Below are 16,723 nucleotides of genomic sequence, written 5' to 3'. Positions count from 1 at the left end.
TCTAGGGGTTCTGAAAAATATACTTTAGAACACTTACATAAAAATGGAGGAAGAGCAAGCACAGTAACAAATACACCCGATTCCATTAATGAGTCCAAAAAAAAAAAAAAGCATCTTCCTGCATAAATCCTGTTTCTGTCCCATGTGAGACAGAAACAGGATTTATGCAGGCAGATGCTTCATTCTCTTTCCTATCTCTGTGGTTTTCAAATATGGGAAAAACCAATATCCGTCATGACCTTTGGTGAACTCGAACTTGACTTCTTTTTGTATAACAAGGAGATCTAGGTGGTCCCTCTTCTTATTCTGAAATTTAATTAAGCACAAGGGAACTTAGTACTTACCCTTGTCTTATCCCTCATACTTCAAGGATGCCCTAAAACATCTCATACAAAGGAAGGTCAGATAATGCTGGATCTTGGAAAGACTTTTAAGGTTCTGATGGCTGTGGTTGGAATAATACAGGTGGTGCCCTATTCCACTCAGCAGGAGCTATTAGTTTATTTCCCTACTGAACTGTTAAACATTATTACTTCTCATAGTGCAAAACAAAACTACAGTGAGGCATCACTTCACACCAATCAGAATGACTATCATCAGGGAACCCTCCTACACTGTTGGTGCAAATGTAAATTGGTACAGCCACTATGGAGAACAACATGGAGGTTCCTCAAAAAAGTAAAAATAGGGACTGCCCTGGTGGCGCAGTGGATAAGACACCACGCTGCCAGTGCAGGGGGCCCGGGTTCGATCCCTGGTCAGGGAACTAGATCACACATGCATGCCGCAGCTAAGAGTTTGCATGCCACAACTAAGGAGCCTGTCTGCCACAACTAAGACCCGGCGCAACTGAATAAATAAATAAATAAATATTTTAAAAAAGAAAAAGTAAAAAACAGAGCTACCATATGACCCAGGAATTTCGCTCCTGGGCATACATCCTGAAAAGACAAAATCTCTAATTCGAAAAGATACACGCACCCCAGTGTCGATAGCCGCACTATAAGCAACCCAAGTGTCCATCAACAGATGAAATGGGTAAAGAAGATGTGGTGTATGTATGCAATGGCATATTACTCAGCCATAAGAAAGAATGAAATATTGCCGTTTGCAACAACATGGATGGACCTTGAGAATACCACACTAAGTGAAGTCAGACAAAGACAAATATTATATGCTATCACTTACACGTGGAATCTAAAATATATACAAATGAGTTCATTTACAAAACAAAAACAGACTCACAGACATACAAAACAAACTTATGGTTACCAAAGGGGAAAGTGGGGGCAGGGCGAGGGATAAGTTAGGTAAACAATAAAGATTTACTGTATAGCACAGGGAACTATATTCAAGATCTTGTAATAACCTATAATGGAAAAAAATCTGAAAAAAAAATAACTGAATCGCTTTGCTGTATACCTGAAACTAACACAAGACTGTAAATCAGCTCTTCTTCAATAAAAAATAAAGTCAGCTGCTACCTAGGGAATATGAAAAAAAAACAAAAAACAAACAAAATACCCCAACATTATTATTTGTTTAGAACAGAAAAGGAAAATTTCCAGCTGCTGCATTTCTGAACCTCTTATAAAATTTTCTTTGAAGTCCTCTTCTCTATTATGAGATGCCTAACATATTAAGTCTGTAAATGTCAGACAGACTAATAACGATCAATGGTGATAGTAACTCTCACTTGTATGCTTAAGGGACACAACTAGTGTTAGGAGACCTGGGGTCTACTTACTTATGTTAAACTGTGCTATTTTTGTGTGCTTGTCAAAGATCCACTACTTCTGTGTAATTACTACTCTGCACCTCCCCTTCCTTCTATGGACTATAACGTAGACACAGTAGTTCCAGGCTACCTTTGTTCCCAGTGGAAAGAAGGTAGAAGTCCAAGGAATTGTATGTTAAAAACAAATTTATTCATTCGTAATTGAGGTTTTTTTTATGAGTCTCTAAGTATTAACTACAATAAATATAAATCCTGTACAATATTCAAACATATTGTAATAAAAGTTATTTGCCTTAAAGTAATGAGCATTTTATCCTTTTAAATTCTTTAGATTTAGTTTTAACTCTATCACCACTTTTATGTAAAACTTTATTGTCTAAAGAACGATTTCAGTGTGGGAAGAGTGGTAGGGGACAAAGCACAGACCATATTAGAATGGGCTAACATAGAAGCTACAAATCTGGAATTGAACATAGCTTTGTGTTTTTCCTGTCTGAGTCGGGGGGGTGGTCTCAGGCTTGATCTGAGACACACTAGGTGTTTCCATTTAATATGGGGAGGTGGGGGCAAAGGACATGTCATGAGATCTTCAAAATGAAATTAATTTAGATACGCATAAGAATTTTTCTCAGAACAGATATGCAGGATGATAGATGGAGTAAAGAAGATGAGGATCTTCCGGTAATGGCCCTGAGCCTCTCAGGAGTAGCATTCCAATGCCATATCAAGATTACTGTCCCCAAGCAGGCCACCAACCCAGAGAAGGGTAGTTTTCCTTGGGTGAGAGGAAGCTGGTGGGGTTCCAGAAAGAGCTCCCCAAGACCTCTCATGGTTCTTTTGATATCGCAGCTGAGATGCTACAGTCACGCAACTCTGGCAGTTATGAATTATTTTTCCTCTGGGGAAAACCACTTAATAGCCCATTTAATTTGTCATGAGCCAGTTACACCAAGAGGATGGCACTTCCAGGCCTGTCAAAAGCTACAGAGTGACCTAGAAATACAAACAAAAGATAGGGACTGTGGATGCAATGTTGGCCAACCAATCTTTCTTGGCCAAAGGTCCTGTTAGCATTATGGAAAGTATTTTGGCCAAGTGTAAGCAGTGGGACTTCTGACTCATGAACGTTTCGGCCGTGTCCCATATCTTAGCTTCCTCTGGCTCATGTTCTTTACAAGTCTCTCTAACCTTTGGTTCAGCTATTTTCCATCAAGAGCCAGACTGCAGGCAGGACCCGGTGATCACATACCTAAGTGTTCCTCCTGAACTATGCCTTCTGCCCATGTGCTATTAAGTGTAGCCCTGTGTGCAGCTCTGGAGAAGTTCATGAGCATTTAGAAGCCACAGGGCATGCATGGCCACCGCGATGGGGAGCCCACTGTGTGTGTGGTTTGTTACAGATGGCTGTGCCCCTCTCTTCTGAGAGTTAGGTGGAGCTCTGCTGAGTCAGAGTTTCAAAAACAATGACAAGCTCAACTGAGCAAGGACCTAGACTCAGAGCAGATGTTTCCAAGTTCTAACAAAACAAAATCTCAGCAGGTTTTAATATAATTCAAACAGTAGTCACTCAAAGATTTTGGCACACAAAGCAGGTTGGTGGCTCTCTTCCCCTTACTTATTCTAGTAGACTGTAGCCCTGGAATTCACTGAAATGAGCTCATTGTTTTCTGCTGAAAACAGAGTCTAGTGAAGGGGGAATGTTAGTGTTTAACAGGCACAGAGTTTTCCGTTGGGGAAGGTAGAAGTGCTGGAGATGGATGGTGGTGATGGTTGCACAACATTGCAAACGTCCTTAATGCTGCAGCCTTGTACACTTAGAAATGGCAAAGCTTATGTATGTTTTGCCACAATAAAAAACTACTTCAGTGAAAACTGCAGGCATGCAGGTTTTGGGGGGGAAATAGAGTTTCAGTATTGAACATTGAAGAACTGTGCTTTTTTCTCACAAGACCTTTTCTTTCTGGTACACATAGGGAGTCCAGAATCTTAGAGAACTGAAAAGAAGAACTGGGGACCTAAAAATAAGAAAAGTTCTAAGTAATCCAAATGCATAAAGCTTTCTTGATTAAATAGCAGTGACAAAGTTTTCTAAGAGTGAAAAACAGGGAAGGAATTTAACTTCTCAAACGAACAAAAAACCATCCAAGCACACATGTTCACTAAATTAGGTGAACTGATTTTTGGATCTGTTTTGATTCAGCAATTTACTTTGGGAAGACTGCTATGAAGTAAGATCCAGGATATTTGAAAGAGAATAAGTCATATTTTAGAAATGAAAAAGGGTACTCAGACCATGAAAATATCGGATCTGAAATTACATGAAGAATTGGTGTCACACTAGCCTCATTATTTTTGAGCTGTGTCAAGTTTGGGATTTAATTTTTTTTCAGCTCTTCAGCCCATTGTCGGACACTTCAATCCCACGTTTGAAGTGTGAAGGAATGGATTGTTTGATATCCAACCTATAAACTATTGTGGTGAATGAGGCTTCTCCAGGGAAAGCAATGATCAAGCCAGTGGCACAGGGGACTAGAGTACAGCTCCTTTGGGCTCAAGAGGGAACAGAATTGTGTCCAATTACAAGGTCTACATGGGGGCAGGAGGGAGTGGCATGTTCGGGCCTAGATTAGTTAAGACAGGTGATTCAGTAACATCCTCAGGACCAACAACACTCCAACAAGACAGAGGATTATAGCACAAGTACCTCTGAGTGATGCACTAACAGTGCTCATCCACGAATCCTAACTTGTCCACCACCTTAAGACGTTGGTGTCCATCTGGCGTGGAAGCTGGGAGGACAGAGAGCACAGGGCTTCTTACGTCTTTAAAGGAAAATGACCACTATGAATGGGTTGAGTGGCTCTTCAATATATTATTCCTTCAAAAAGTAGAAGGGACTATTTTATTTTCAAGTCCCTCAAACACAACTGGGTAAAACTCAGAACACAGACAAGCAGTCCTGGCAGGGAAAGGCACTTCTAGAAGCAAAGACTGAAGTAGCTCCTTTGCAATTTGAGGCTTAAAGGCCAGAAGCATAGAGGCACCTTTTCTGATTTAAAAAAAAAAGTACTTGTTGAGGGTAGGGAGGTGGAAATTTTAAAGGTGCTCAGGGGTGGTAAGTAAGGGGAGTCAAGTTTCATGCATTTACTGTATTCATGTATCTGTAGTCAATTCTTCATCAAAAACACAGGGGGGATTCATAAGGATACTTATTATACAGAATAAAGTATAGGGGTCAAGGGGATATGATATCTCTCAGTTTGAATAATTCTCTAACTTTAATAATGTATGAATTTATTTTAAAGGAAACGTCACAAAAACCCAAGAGAAAAAAATACATGCTCACGTTCTCAGACCAACACCAGTTTCAGAAAAAGCGATCTGACTCAGAGACTCTATGACTCTAAATGAAGAAAGAATCACTATGAGAAATGTAGCTGGCAAGACAATCTTTTCTTTTATTCATACATGAAGACACAAAATTAAAATATCCTCATAGAATTTTGAAATTCCTAAAAAACACATCTGTAGACTTTTAGGCATTGTCTGTAGCTCCAAGTCTGAAAAACACTTCTCTGGCCTAAGACGTTGCAGCTAGTGGTCCTAATTCAAATACTAAAAATAGTTGCCTGGGGGCCTGGTTCATTAAATTCATATTATAAATTTCTTTTTTTGATAAAGTAGCAATTCCATTTCAATGTTTTAAATGCCTGGCCCATGGTAGGTGCTTAATATAAATTTATTAAAGGACCCACACACCTATGGTCAACTAATCTTTGACAAAGGAGGCAAGAATATACAATGGGAAGGGGTGTGGGGAAGTTGGACAGCCACATGTAAATCAATGAAGTTAGAACACACCCTCTCACCATACACAAAAATAAACTCAAAATGGCTTAAAGACGTAAATATAAGACATGACACCATAAAACTTAGGCAAAACATTCTCTGACATAAATCTTACCAATATTTTCTTAGGTCAGTCTCCCAAGGCAATAGAAATAAAAGCAAAAATAAACAAATGGGACCTAATCAAACTTACAAGCTTTTGCACAGCAAAGGAAACCATAAACAGAACGAAAAGACAACCTACAGACTGGGAGAAAATATTTGCAAACGATGTGACTAACAAGGGCTTAATCTCCAAAATATACAAAGAGCTCATACAACTCAACAACAAAAAAACAACCCAATTGAAAAATGGGCAGAAGATGTAAATAGACATTTCTCCAAAGAAGACATACAGATGACCAACAGGCACATGAAAAGATGCTCAACACCGCTAATTATTAGAGAAATGCAAATTGAAACTGCAATGAGGTACCACCTCATACCAGTCAGAATGGCCATAATTAAAAAGTCTATAAATAACAAATGCTGGAGAGTATGTGGACGAAAGGGAACCCTCCTACACTGTTGGTGGGAATGTAAATTGGTACAGCCATTATGGAGAACAGTATGGAAGTTCCTTAAAAAACTAAAAATAGAGCTACCATATGATCCAGCAATCCCACTCTTGGGCATATATTCAGACAAAACTATAATTCAAAAAGATACATGCATGCCTATGTTCATAGCAGCACTATTCACAATAGCCAAGACATGGTAACAACCTAAATGTCCATCAACAGATGAACAGATAAAGAAGATGTGGTACATATATACAATGGAATACTACTCAGCCATAAAAAAGAACAAAATATTGCCGTTTCCAGCAACATGGATGGGACTAGAGATTATCATACTAAGTGAAGAAAGTCAGAAAGAGAAAGACAAATACCATATGATATCACTTATATGTAGAATCTAAACTATAACACAACCGAACTTATCTACGAAACAGAAACAGACTCACAGACATAGAGAACAGACTTGTGGTTGCCAAGGGGAAGGGGTGGGCGGGGGAAGGATGGAGTGTGAGTTTGGGGTTAGCAGATGCAAACTATTATATATAGAATGGATAAAAAATGAGGTCCTATTGTATAGCACAGGGAACTATATTTAAAATCCTGTGATAAACCATAATGGAAAAGAATATATAAAAAGAGAATGTTTAGGTATGTATAACTAAATCACTTTGCTGTATAGCAGAAATTAACACAACATTTTAAATCAACTACTTATTTTTCAATGAAAAATAAATTTAAAAAGTTTATTAAAGGAATAAATGAATGAATGCATACTAATGCATTTCACAAGACTGTTTTCATAGGCTCTGTGTGTGAGCGCTGAAGTCCCCCCCCCCCCCGCCCCCCGCCGCTCTTCCTTTGTCTTTGACCTGGGAAGACAGTGGTCAAACCAACAGTTCAAACCAACTGTCAGCACTCTGTAGGCATCAGGTTACAGCCTGCGGCGGAGAGTGGCTATAGGTGGCGGATGCACACATGGGAGACACGTCATATCCATTGTGAACAGACACAGACACAAACTAGGGGCACCTTTCAGAAAGACTTGATAGCTAATACTGCAGGTGACATAGTGAAATTACAACCTCTAACCCCCTTTTTAGGAGCAACAGGAGACGGAACACAATCTATAAATAAAAATTTTGAACGAAATAAGCCAATTCTTAATTCCAGATAAAACATTAAGAAACCCAGAGGATGGACAGGCGTCCCCTAAGGATATGTACCAGTTTGTGAGATGCTGGCCAGCGCTGCTCATGGATGAACTCAGAGCTTATTATCACAGGTGGATCCCTTTCTCTGGCAATAGAGAGATTTTCCTGGGGAACCGTGTCTGTGTCAAACACTTGCTGCTTAATTTTTCACTGTTTCTGCTAACTTGTGCCACACTTATATTGACTATTAAAGAGTTAAAGGAAAAACCTTAGGAATCTACATATATAGATATTGGATTAATTTCTAGCCCCAGTATTTTGGATTAATTTCTAGAAGATGAACTACATTTCCCTAAGGCCTATTTCTTTGATGATTAAAATTAAACAACACCAGAAACTAACCCTTAATATTTCGTTAATGAGAACATGAGGATACCCAAACAAAAAGCTGAATTTCCTAGTCTGCGTCCAAACTCCAGAGCTGAAATTACACTTCGATGTGGGACTGGGAAATAGCTGTGTGGCTAACTTTTCCCAATATTCTAATACTAGCTCAGCTGTTAATGGCCTCAGAGAAGGGGCTGGGTAGATGTTATAAGCCTCTGCAAGTGTGTTTTCAGTAAGGCTTGGATACGTGCATGTTCTATGTAAACTATTCTGCTCTTCATATTCAATGTACAATTATTTAAAAGGAGGGAAGGAGGGGAGAGAAAAAAAACAGTGGAAGTTAGTCAAGAACGCAAATTCATTCATTGTAACTTTCCTGCAACCAGTAAAACAGGACCTTAAATTATTTCTTTGTTCGTTTTTCCATAAATATTGCGGGTGTGTAGCTACAAAGGGGTGGGGGTTTGGGGGAGGAAATGTAAGGAGAGAAGACACTCACCTAGTTCGGGTGCTTTGCTTAGCACAAATGCATAAGCCCAGAATTTGCTGACAGGTCCATTGTAAAAACCCTGGTCACAAACTGAATGCTTCAGGCCTTTGGTCATCAAAATGTACACCATATAAGCACCAGTTCGAAGAGCACCGAATATACTTCATAATGAAAAGAGAAAAGAAACAACATTCAGGAAAATAATTTCACATCTGACATTAACCATTCTTAGAAGACTGCCATTGGCAGGAAATAGGTAGAGAGGCATCACAGTCATTTGCATTTACCCAGAAGCATTTAAAAATGTTTTGTAAACAAGAGTAGGAAAACTCCTCAGTGCTTTCTTCTGAAGGCCATGCCACTTATTCTGCACCAGTGTTCCAAAAAGAGGTCATGGAAAAGGGGAATGGACGCAGGGCAGGATCTCAAGGACTCTGATAACCTTTGTGTTTCAGCTTGAGAACTATCCCATGGGATGAGATGGGGTTGGCTGAAAACTCCTAGAATTATCTCAGTTCTGTCCTTTGTCCAATCATTCTCCAAATCGCCTGGCTCTGTTCTCCGAATCTCTCTCTCTAATCCGTCTTTCTCACAGAAGCCAGAGGAAGAAGGCTTAGCTCTGCTCTCAGAACTCCCCCTCCACCCACCGAAGTCCACCCAGGTTCACTCCCCTGAGCTCCCATAACCATTCACTGACACTGCTCCAACACTGTCCTTCAATGCCCTGTATTGTATTTGCCTCTACATAGGCATAGGTGCTCAAAGATTGTTGAAAAAGTGAGATTGTTGAAAAGAAAACTGACATATGGACTTGTTATCGAGGAATGGCTAAGGAAACAGGAGAGCTCTGGAGTGTGTTGAGCTCAATGATGTAACATGAAGTATGAAAGGACTTGGCAACTGGAACAGGCAACGTCCGTCACGTAGTGAACCCTGTACGCATGTGTCCCAGAGTTCACAAGCCACACGCATGACTGAAAGGAGAGCTGGCTGACCATGGGGGGAGATGTGTTTACCCATCCTATTTCTGGCAGCATTCCCTTTTTAGGTTCTAAAAGTCAGTTAGCATAGAAAACAAATTTATGGTTACCAAAGGGGAAAAGGGGGTGGGGGAGGGATAAATTAGGAGCTTGGGATTAGCAGATAGATACACATTGCTGTATATAAAATAAACACCAAGCTCCTACTGTATAGCACAGGGAACTATATTCAGTATCTTATAATAAACCATATTGGAAAAGACTATGAAAAGGAATAATATCTGTGTGTGTATAACTGAATCACTTTGCTGTACCCCAGAAACTAACATAACATTGTAACTCAACTATGCTCCAATTAAAAAAGGAAAATTAAATTAAAAACAGTCAAGAGATAAACTAGTGAACAGCTACTGAAATGAGCAGCAGCCTCACCCAATAGGGAAACAGGAGTTTTATTTCTTTTCAGAGGCAATATCATTTATTTAAAATGCCTTAAGTGCCACTCCCGACTAAGTCATTCCACTAGGCTACCCCGTCCACAAACGTGCATCCACCAGCGCGAACTAAAGGTCAACTCTGCACAGAACCAAGGTAATGAAGTTGAATTCCTGGCAACTGCCTGTTAAGTGGGGATTTGGTGAGTAGCTTCTCTAATGACCTACGGCCTACGTTAAACAGAGTTACTCTTTCCAACGTATAAAACAATCCTGCCTAGGATTACTGGCATGATTTTACATTTGTAGATCCTGTTTAATCCTTCAGTGTCTCCCCGCTGCACGTAGAATGTAACCCCCAGCTCCTTCGTGGGACCTGCAAGGCTCTGAATGGCCTCTCCTTTCCCCCTTTGCACCTTCCTTCCTGCCGCTCTTCCCACTCACTGTGAGCCAGTCATTCCAGCACTTTCTGATCCTTTCAGTTTTCTGCCTTTTCCTCTTCTTAGGGAGCTTTTTTCCCCCATGTTCACTTGAAGGCTGTTCCTTCTCACTTTCGTATCTCAGAGAAATGTCCCCTCCTGCTGGAATGACCTAAGCCTTTATGGTCAATAAGCTGCCCCGATTTGGGAATGGGGAGGTGGATTTCATTGGTAACGTCAGGTAATGGAGATTTTGCCATCTTACCTGAATTGATTTTTCATGGTTTGTCTTTACCTCACCAGATGATGGCTAAATTTTCGTATGAAAAGTTGCCACCATCACCAAATTAAGATTATTAGCTAACTGGGGACTGACTTGCTGCTATGGAAGGTATTATGGAAGTATGGCTATGGCATGTCCACTGAGCATACAGAGCAGACACTGTTGGCTGCCTATTCAAGGGCCAAGTCCCTTTCTCCTTCTCCGTGTTAAAAGAACCCTGATTTGGTCCAGGTTCTCCCAACTCATGATTCCCCTAAGGAAGGTGACCTTATCTTCAATTTAGGAGTAGATCCTAATCACCTAAGCAAGTTTTAGTAATCCCAATTCCCTTACCAGTGATTTGTTAAGATGGGCACTGACCCAATTCTAGCCAATGTAATGTGAGGAGAGGGCTGCTGGGGGCCTTTTAGGGAAAGGTTTCCTTACTCATTCCCACGTATCGCTTGGAAGTGCAGCAGCCATCTCGCAACCAAGGGAGCTACCTTGAGGACAAAGCTAAGTCAGAGAGGATGGCAAAGTATTTCTTCAAGATGTGACTGAGCTGCTGAGTTAACCCATCTTTCAGTGACCCCATCACAAGAGTTCTTGTTTTGGGGATAAAACTTCCTCACTGTATAAGCTATTTGGAGTTTTGCTTTTTATTATTTACATCCCAAAGCATCCCAGGAGACACAACACACCAGAGACTTTTGAACACTAGTTAACATTTGGTAGCTATCAAATCTTGGCCAACCCAATACATCTAGTCATAGACACTGCTGGTGAGCTACTTACTACATCAGTTATCTGCCTTTCATAGACCAGTGGGAGATATGTCAGTGACTTTTGTATAAGCCAAAAGCAAAGAAACACACAAATGACACACTTTCAATATGTATCGGTCTCTGCTCCTTAGCCCCAGACCTATGACTTTTCTGAACCATCAGTACATTGTAGGGATCATGTCTCTCCCCACTGAGTCAAGCCCACCACACCCAGGAAGCTGAGCCCGTCCTCTGCTATATTTTGCTGCTAGACTGTGTGCTTCACACGTGATCAGAGTAGATCCAAGGAAAGTAACTTTGGAATAATTACCACCTTTTTATCTTCCTGAGTCTCAAAACTCATTGTAGTTTAACTATACCTAATTTCTTAAGTTTCGGCACAGCTATTAATCCTTTCACTTGTTAAATATTTATTGGCAATGTTCTAGATGCTGGGGTGACAAGAATCGATACACTGACCCTGGCTGCTGCGGTTGCTGCTGGAAGACTTCCGAGGAGGTGGTATTGGACTTAGGCGTAAATACGTCTCCAAACTTTGAGGGTTAGGGCACGAGGAGGTCATTTCAGAGCACTGCAGAATTGAAAGTTTAGGTATCATGGTGACCCACAACATTGCTGGCAACAAGAGCATAGCACATATTATTGTCCCATATCTGGACATAAGCCTCACTCCCTAAGCTCTGAACAATAAGGCTGACTCAAAACAGAGGACAGTGCATTTTTCAGGGAAACCCTCAGTGCCAGCCATTGGGCCTATGTGTCTGAGGGCAAAGGCGCTTTGTTGTGATGTGACAATGCTACTGCTGGGGAGCCGTCGGGGAGCTGCTTGGCCAGTGGGATGATTGTTATTTGTGGGAAGCCAGTAGCTCTGCCTCTGGCACATCTCAGCCACTGTACGCTTTGGAACCATACAGCTTTTTGTTATAACTGGGCACAGGGTCCTTAGACTGTGATACTTAAAGGGAGCAAACATTTTTTCCTCCCTAAGTTACATCATCTTGATGTGATGCAAGAGACAAATATGCAGCTTATGTTCTGCTCTGCCCCGTCCTTACCCATACCTCTGGCGGATGTTACTAATCGATCCGGACACACTCTCTGGCCATGCCTGGACATTGCATCAACATTCCCAACCACTATAAGCCACTACCAATAGATTAGGGCTGCAAATGTCGATCACAGTGCTCTCATTTGCTAGTTTAATGACTGGAAAAATTACTTAGCCTAAGTCTTTATTCATCTGAAATAATAATCATACCTAACTTGTAAATTAGTTCTATGAATTTTGTAGAACCATATATGTAAGGTATTTAGTTAGCATAGAGCCTCTAATATATAGGTGCTGAATAAAAGTTTGTATTGTACAATTATGATTTTATTACTATTTATTGTTATTATTGCTGCTTTACTTGGTCTGTTCTTCAATGTTGAAAATCACTTTTAACTCTCATCTCACTTTATCGGGTAAGAGCAGTTAAGTCTAATTATCCCTAATCGAAAGTCAAGGAAACTGATATACTGAGAATTTGATTTGCACTAATGATTATTTCTGTTATTAAGTGGTTTATTGTTAAGTGTTTATTAAGTGTTTTATTTCATGAGCCAACTTTTCACAAAATAAGTGATAGCAAGTTCACAGTAGAATGTGAAATGAGCATTTCCTATAGAACATGTTGAGGGAGAGATTGTTGATATAGAAAAGCATCTGGTTCATATGAAATTTATCTTTCAATCAGACGATAAAGGTTATTCTAAATATCTAGGGCCTCAAAGAGGCCAAGAGTCTGGGCCATTGTGTTTAATGAGGGCAGATGACTACTTACTGCATCACACCCCTTTTCTAGCTGTTAAGGTCACAAGAGCATCTTCTTTTTTTTTTTTTTTTTAAAGAAATACATCATTTTTCCTACCAAAATCTAGTTTTGATTATAACAGTTAATGGAAGAGCTCAGTGGACGGTGCAGTGGATGTTTCTGCCCCCTTCAGCTATGTTAGGCACAATGCAGCAAGGAGATCTGGCGGAGATCACAGCCTGATTAACTGAGGTGCTTCTTCTCTATCAGATGTTCTGGACTTCTGGTCCAGAAGAAGCCTGTTTCGTCATCATTAATCATTTGCCACGGATGTACTCAAGGAAGTGCCAAGAACGCCCATCGGACCGTTACTGTGACGCTCTGGGGGTGGGGATGGGAACCTTCTATTCCGTACCGTACGCATTTCTGCACTGTTTGACTATATTAAACAAGCAGATATTAGACTGACAAGTTAAAAAATATATTTTTTAAATAGGTGGTTACAATTTATACATTGAATAAATAATCACAATGGTACTAGCTTGCAACTTTTTAGTATGAGGTTGAGATACAACACTAATCCCTGATCAACCCACGGATGACACACTGGCACTGGGACTGGTGAAGAAAGACTGACTTATTTATTGAATAAACACCTATGTCATCAACATCCGCCGAGTGTCAGATATTATAGTGCTCACTGGGTCAGCGAGAGTCTCTACAGCTCATTGTAGGAGACAGTAAACATGTAAGTAAACAAATATATGTGTATTGTATAAACAAATTTCATATTCTGACAGAACAATTCCTGGTGTAAGTACTGGGGTCCTTTCTAAAAAAGCTTGAGAGATATGGCTAAGCTTCTTTCAAAACCATACTCTGACCATGAGGTCTGACTATGTATTTACTTGAGAAAAAGTTGAATAACTCTGTATTCTAGCCTTCCAGTTTTAGTGCCATCTGGAAGTCAAAGTGGAATACCTCAGTAATGACTATAAGAATTCCAGAATTCTGCCCTGTGAAGAAAAAGCCTTGGGTATAAATCATCAATAATACTTTCAATTATTTCTGCATGAACGCTAATAGTTGATAAAACCACTTTAGCATTGCTCCCTTCTTGGCCCTCAACTTAAATGTAAGGTATTTTGGACTCAAAACAAGGTTTCTCAAGGACTTTTTATTATGAAGTGCCAACCACACTGACCCCCTTCCCCCCTCCCCACTCCCTGCTAACTCAATAACCAAAGGTGCAATTACTTCCAGGATTGAGCAACAAAAACGTTTCATTACACTTGTATCCTATAATCAGAAAAAGAAAAAAGAAAACACTTGTGAAATTTTGCCAGTTGTCAAAACATGGGAATGGCTGATCTAACATTAGCAACTCTTTATAAACATGGGAGAGGCCACTGATTTTCCTGATAACAAACTTTAACTGCCATTAGACTCTTTTAGACTCTGACAACTGTCCTAGACTCTGACAGTTTCCAGAATAGGAAGAATGCTCAATGATCCCAGAATAGGTTAAAGCAACTTAACAACAACCAAAAAATTACCATGCTTGTGACAGGGAATGATGGCATCTCCGTATCAGTATCATGTCTCTAATGACAACCCACCTTTCCACACTTGATGACAGGTATCCCTAATAGAGAATGTCTATTTTAGTTTGGTCTAGTCTGGTCTTTGCTAAAAACATATTTTTCAATAATAATATAACAAGCCATCAAAGTGTGAAGTTTTTTTTTGTCCAATAAATCAGCAGTTAAATGGGGATATACATGGTAATTTTTAAAAATTTACTTTCTCTACTCTTTCTCCAGTAACAATTCAGAGTGTACATTTTCACTTTTTACAGAGTGATCATTTCTAGGTGTGACTCATCTATCTTGATTGGCATATTTAATTGCATACCTCCATTAGAAAGTTTGAAGTTCCTTGTGGATCAAGAAACATGAGGCTAAATTTGCATTATACACACACACACACACACACACACCAAAATTAAAAATACATACATCTTTTGAAATCTTGCCATTTGGGACAACATGGATGGACCTTGAGGGTATTAAGTTAAATGAAATAAGCCAGACTGAGAAAGACAAATACCATATGGTTTCACTCATATGTAGAATATAAGAAACTAATAAGCTAACAACAAAGATAAATGAATAAACCAAACCAAACAAAAATATGTAGATGTAGAAGAGAGAGTAGTGGTTACCGGAGGGGGTGGGTGAATTGGGTAAAGGGCATCAACTCTAGGGTGATAGATATTAAAATTTTGGTGGTGAGCACACTGTAGGGTATATGGAAATAAAAATATAATATTGTACACATGAAACATATAGTGTTATGAACCAATGTTACCTCAATTTTAAAAAATTAATAAAAAAAGCAAAAAAGATGGTTAGGACATAATGTAAATGTCCTAATTGACATGAGAATTATTAAATACATTACAGTGAACACAATACAGCAATAAAATATACCAGGTACAGTTGCCTTGGATGCTGACATAGAAGAGCTCCAGGGTAAACGATGATTAAGTGAAAAATATAAGGAGAACATTCTATAGTATGATCCAATTTGTGTACATTTTTAAAAGATTATGCATACACAAACTGTTATAAAAATATTTATGAAGAAAACCATTCAAGCTGTTAACAATCATTCCTATTAGAATTTTGTTTTACAATATCCATGCATTGCTTTTTTTCAGGAGCTATTAGAAACCCAATTTTAAATTCTCATTTCTAATATTTATAATGTGATATCAAATAACCCTTGGGTTTTTTGTTAATAAAAAAATGATACCTTAAAAGCAGTATGGAGGTTCCTTAAAAAATTAAAAACGTAGAACCTACCCTATGGTCTAGCGATTCCACTCGTGGGTATATATCCAGAAAAAAACGAAGACTCTAATTTGAAAAGACACATGAACACCAGTGTTCATAGTGATGCTATTTACAACAGCCAAGACATGGAGGCAACCTAAGTGTCCATCAACAGATGACTGGCTTAAGAAGATGTGGTACACACACATACATACACACACACACACACACACACTTGTGTATTACTTAGCCATAAAAAAGAATGCAATATTGCCATTTGCAACAACATGAATGGACCTAGAGAATATTATGCTTAGTGAAACAAGTCAGAGAAAGACAAACAGTATATAATATCATTTCTATGTGGAATCTAAAAAATAATACAAATGACTCTGTATACAAAACAGAAACATCTCCACAGACATAGAAAGCAAACTTATGGTTGCCAAAGGGAAGTGGGAGGTGGGGAGTGATAAATTAGGAGTATGGGTTTAACAGATACAAACTGCTATACACTAAAATAGACAAGCAACAGGGTTTACTCTATAGCTTAGGGAATTATATCCAATATCTTGTAATAACCTATAATGGAATATAATCTGCAAACAAACAAAAACAACCCAAAACTGAATCACTATGCTGTACACCTGAAACTAACACAATGTTGTGTATCAACTATATCTCAGCAAAAAAAAAAAAAAAGATACCTTAAAGGTCTGAATGTTACTTAGACAATAACTCCTTTGCTTCTCAGAGATCAGATATATTAGATGGAGCTTTTAGTCTACAGGGGAATCAGACAGCCAACAACAACCATGAAAAGGAACAGAAATAAATAATTGAAACTGAGATACACGGCAAATCCTGAGTAGAAAAGCTGAACCTAGTTTAGAACAGGAATGGGAGGATAGAGAAAGTCTCTGGAGAAATTATCATTTAAACCCTGAAATATGGAGTAGCTTCCACTGCATTTCTTGTAATGGTATCTACTGTTACATAGAATCACATGGGATGATATTCATGAACTCCTAGACTAAG

The 16,723-nt window shown here is 39.2% G+C and overlaps 1 protein-coding gene across 4 annotated transcripts in view; it reads right to left on the bottom strand.

Annotated features, from left to right (window-relative positions):
• The window catches only part of ELOVL6 (ELOVL fatty acid elongase 6), a 134,716-nt gene that overhangs the window by 10,567 nt on the left and 107,426 nt on the right, over positions 1-16,723 (bottom strand). For all 4 annotated transcript variants that reach the window (XM_022596434.3, XM_022596436.2, XM_089911580.1 and 1 more), the window contains one exon: positions 8,185-8,336. In XM_022596434.3, the coding sequence (XP_022452142.2) occupies positions 8,185-8,336 (152 nt within the window). The remainder of the gene's footprint in view (positions 1-8,184; positions 8,337-16,723) is intronic.

Source organism: Delphinapterus leucas, chromosome 5 (assembly GCF_059928025.1).
Source record: "Delphinapterus leucas isolate spDelLeu-1000000601 "Yukka" chromosome 5, BTC_Dleu_Yukka2, whole genome shotgun sequence".
Taxonomy (NCBI): domain Eukaryota; kingdom Metazoa; phylum Chordata; class Mammalia; order Artiodactyla; family Monodontidae; genus Delphinapterus; species Delphinapterus leucas.
This window is presented reverse-complemented; position numbering and strand designations above follow the sequence as displayed.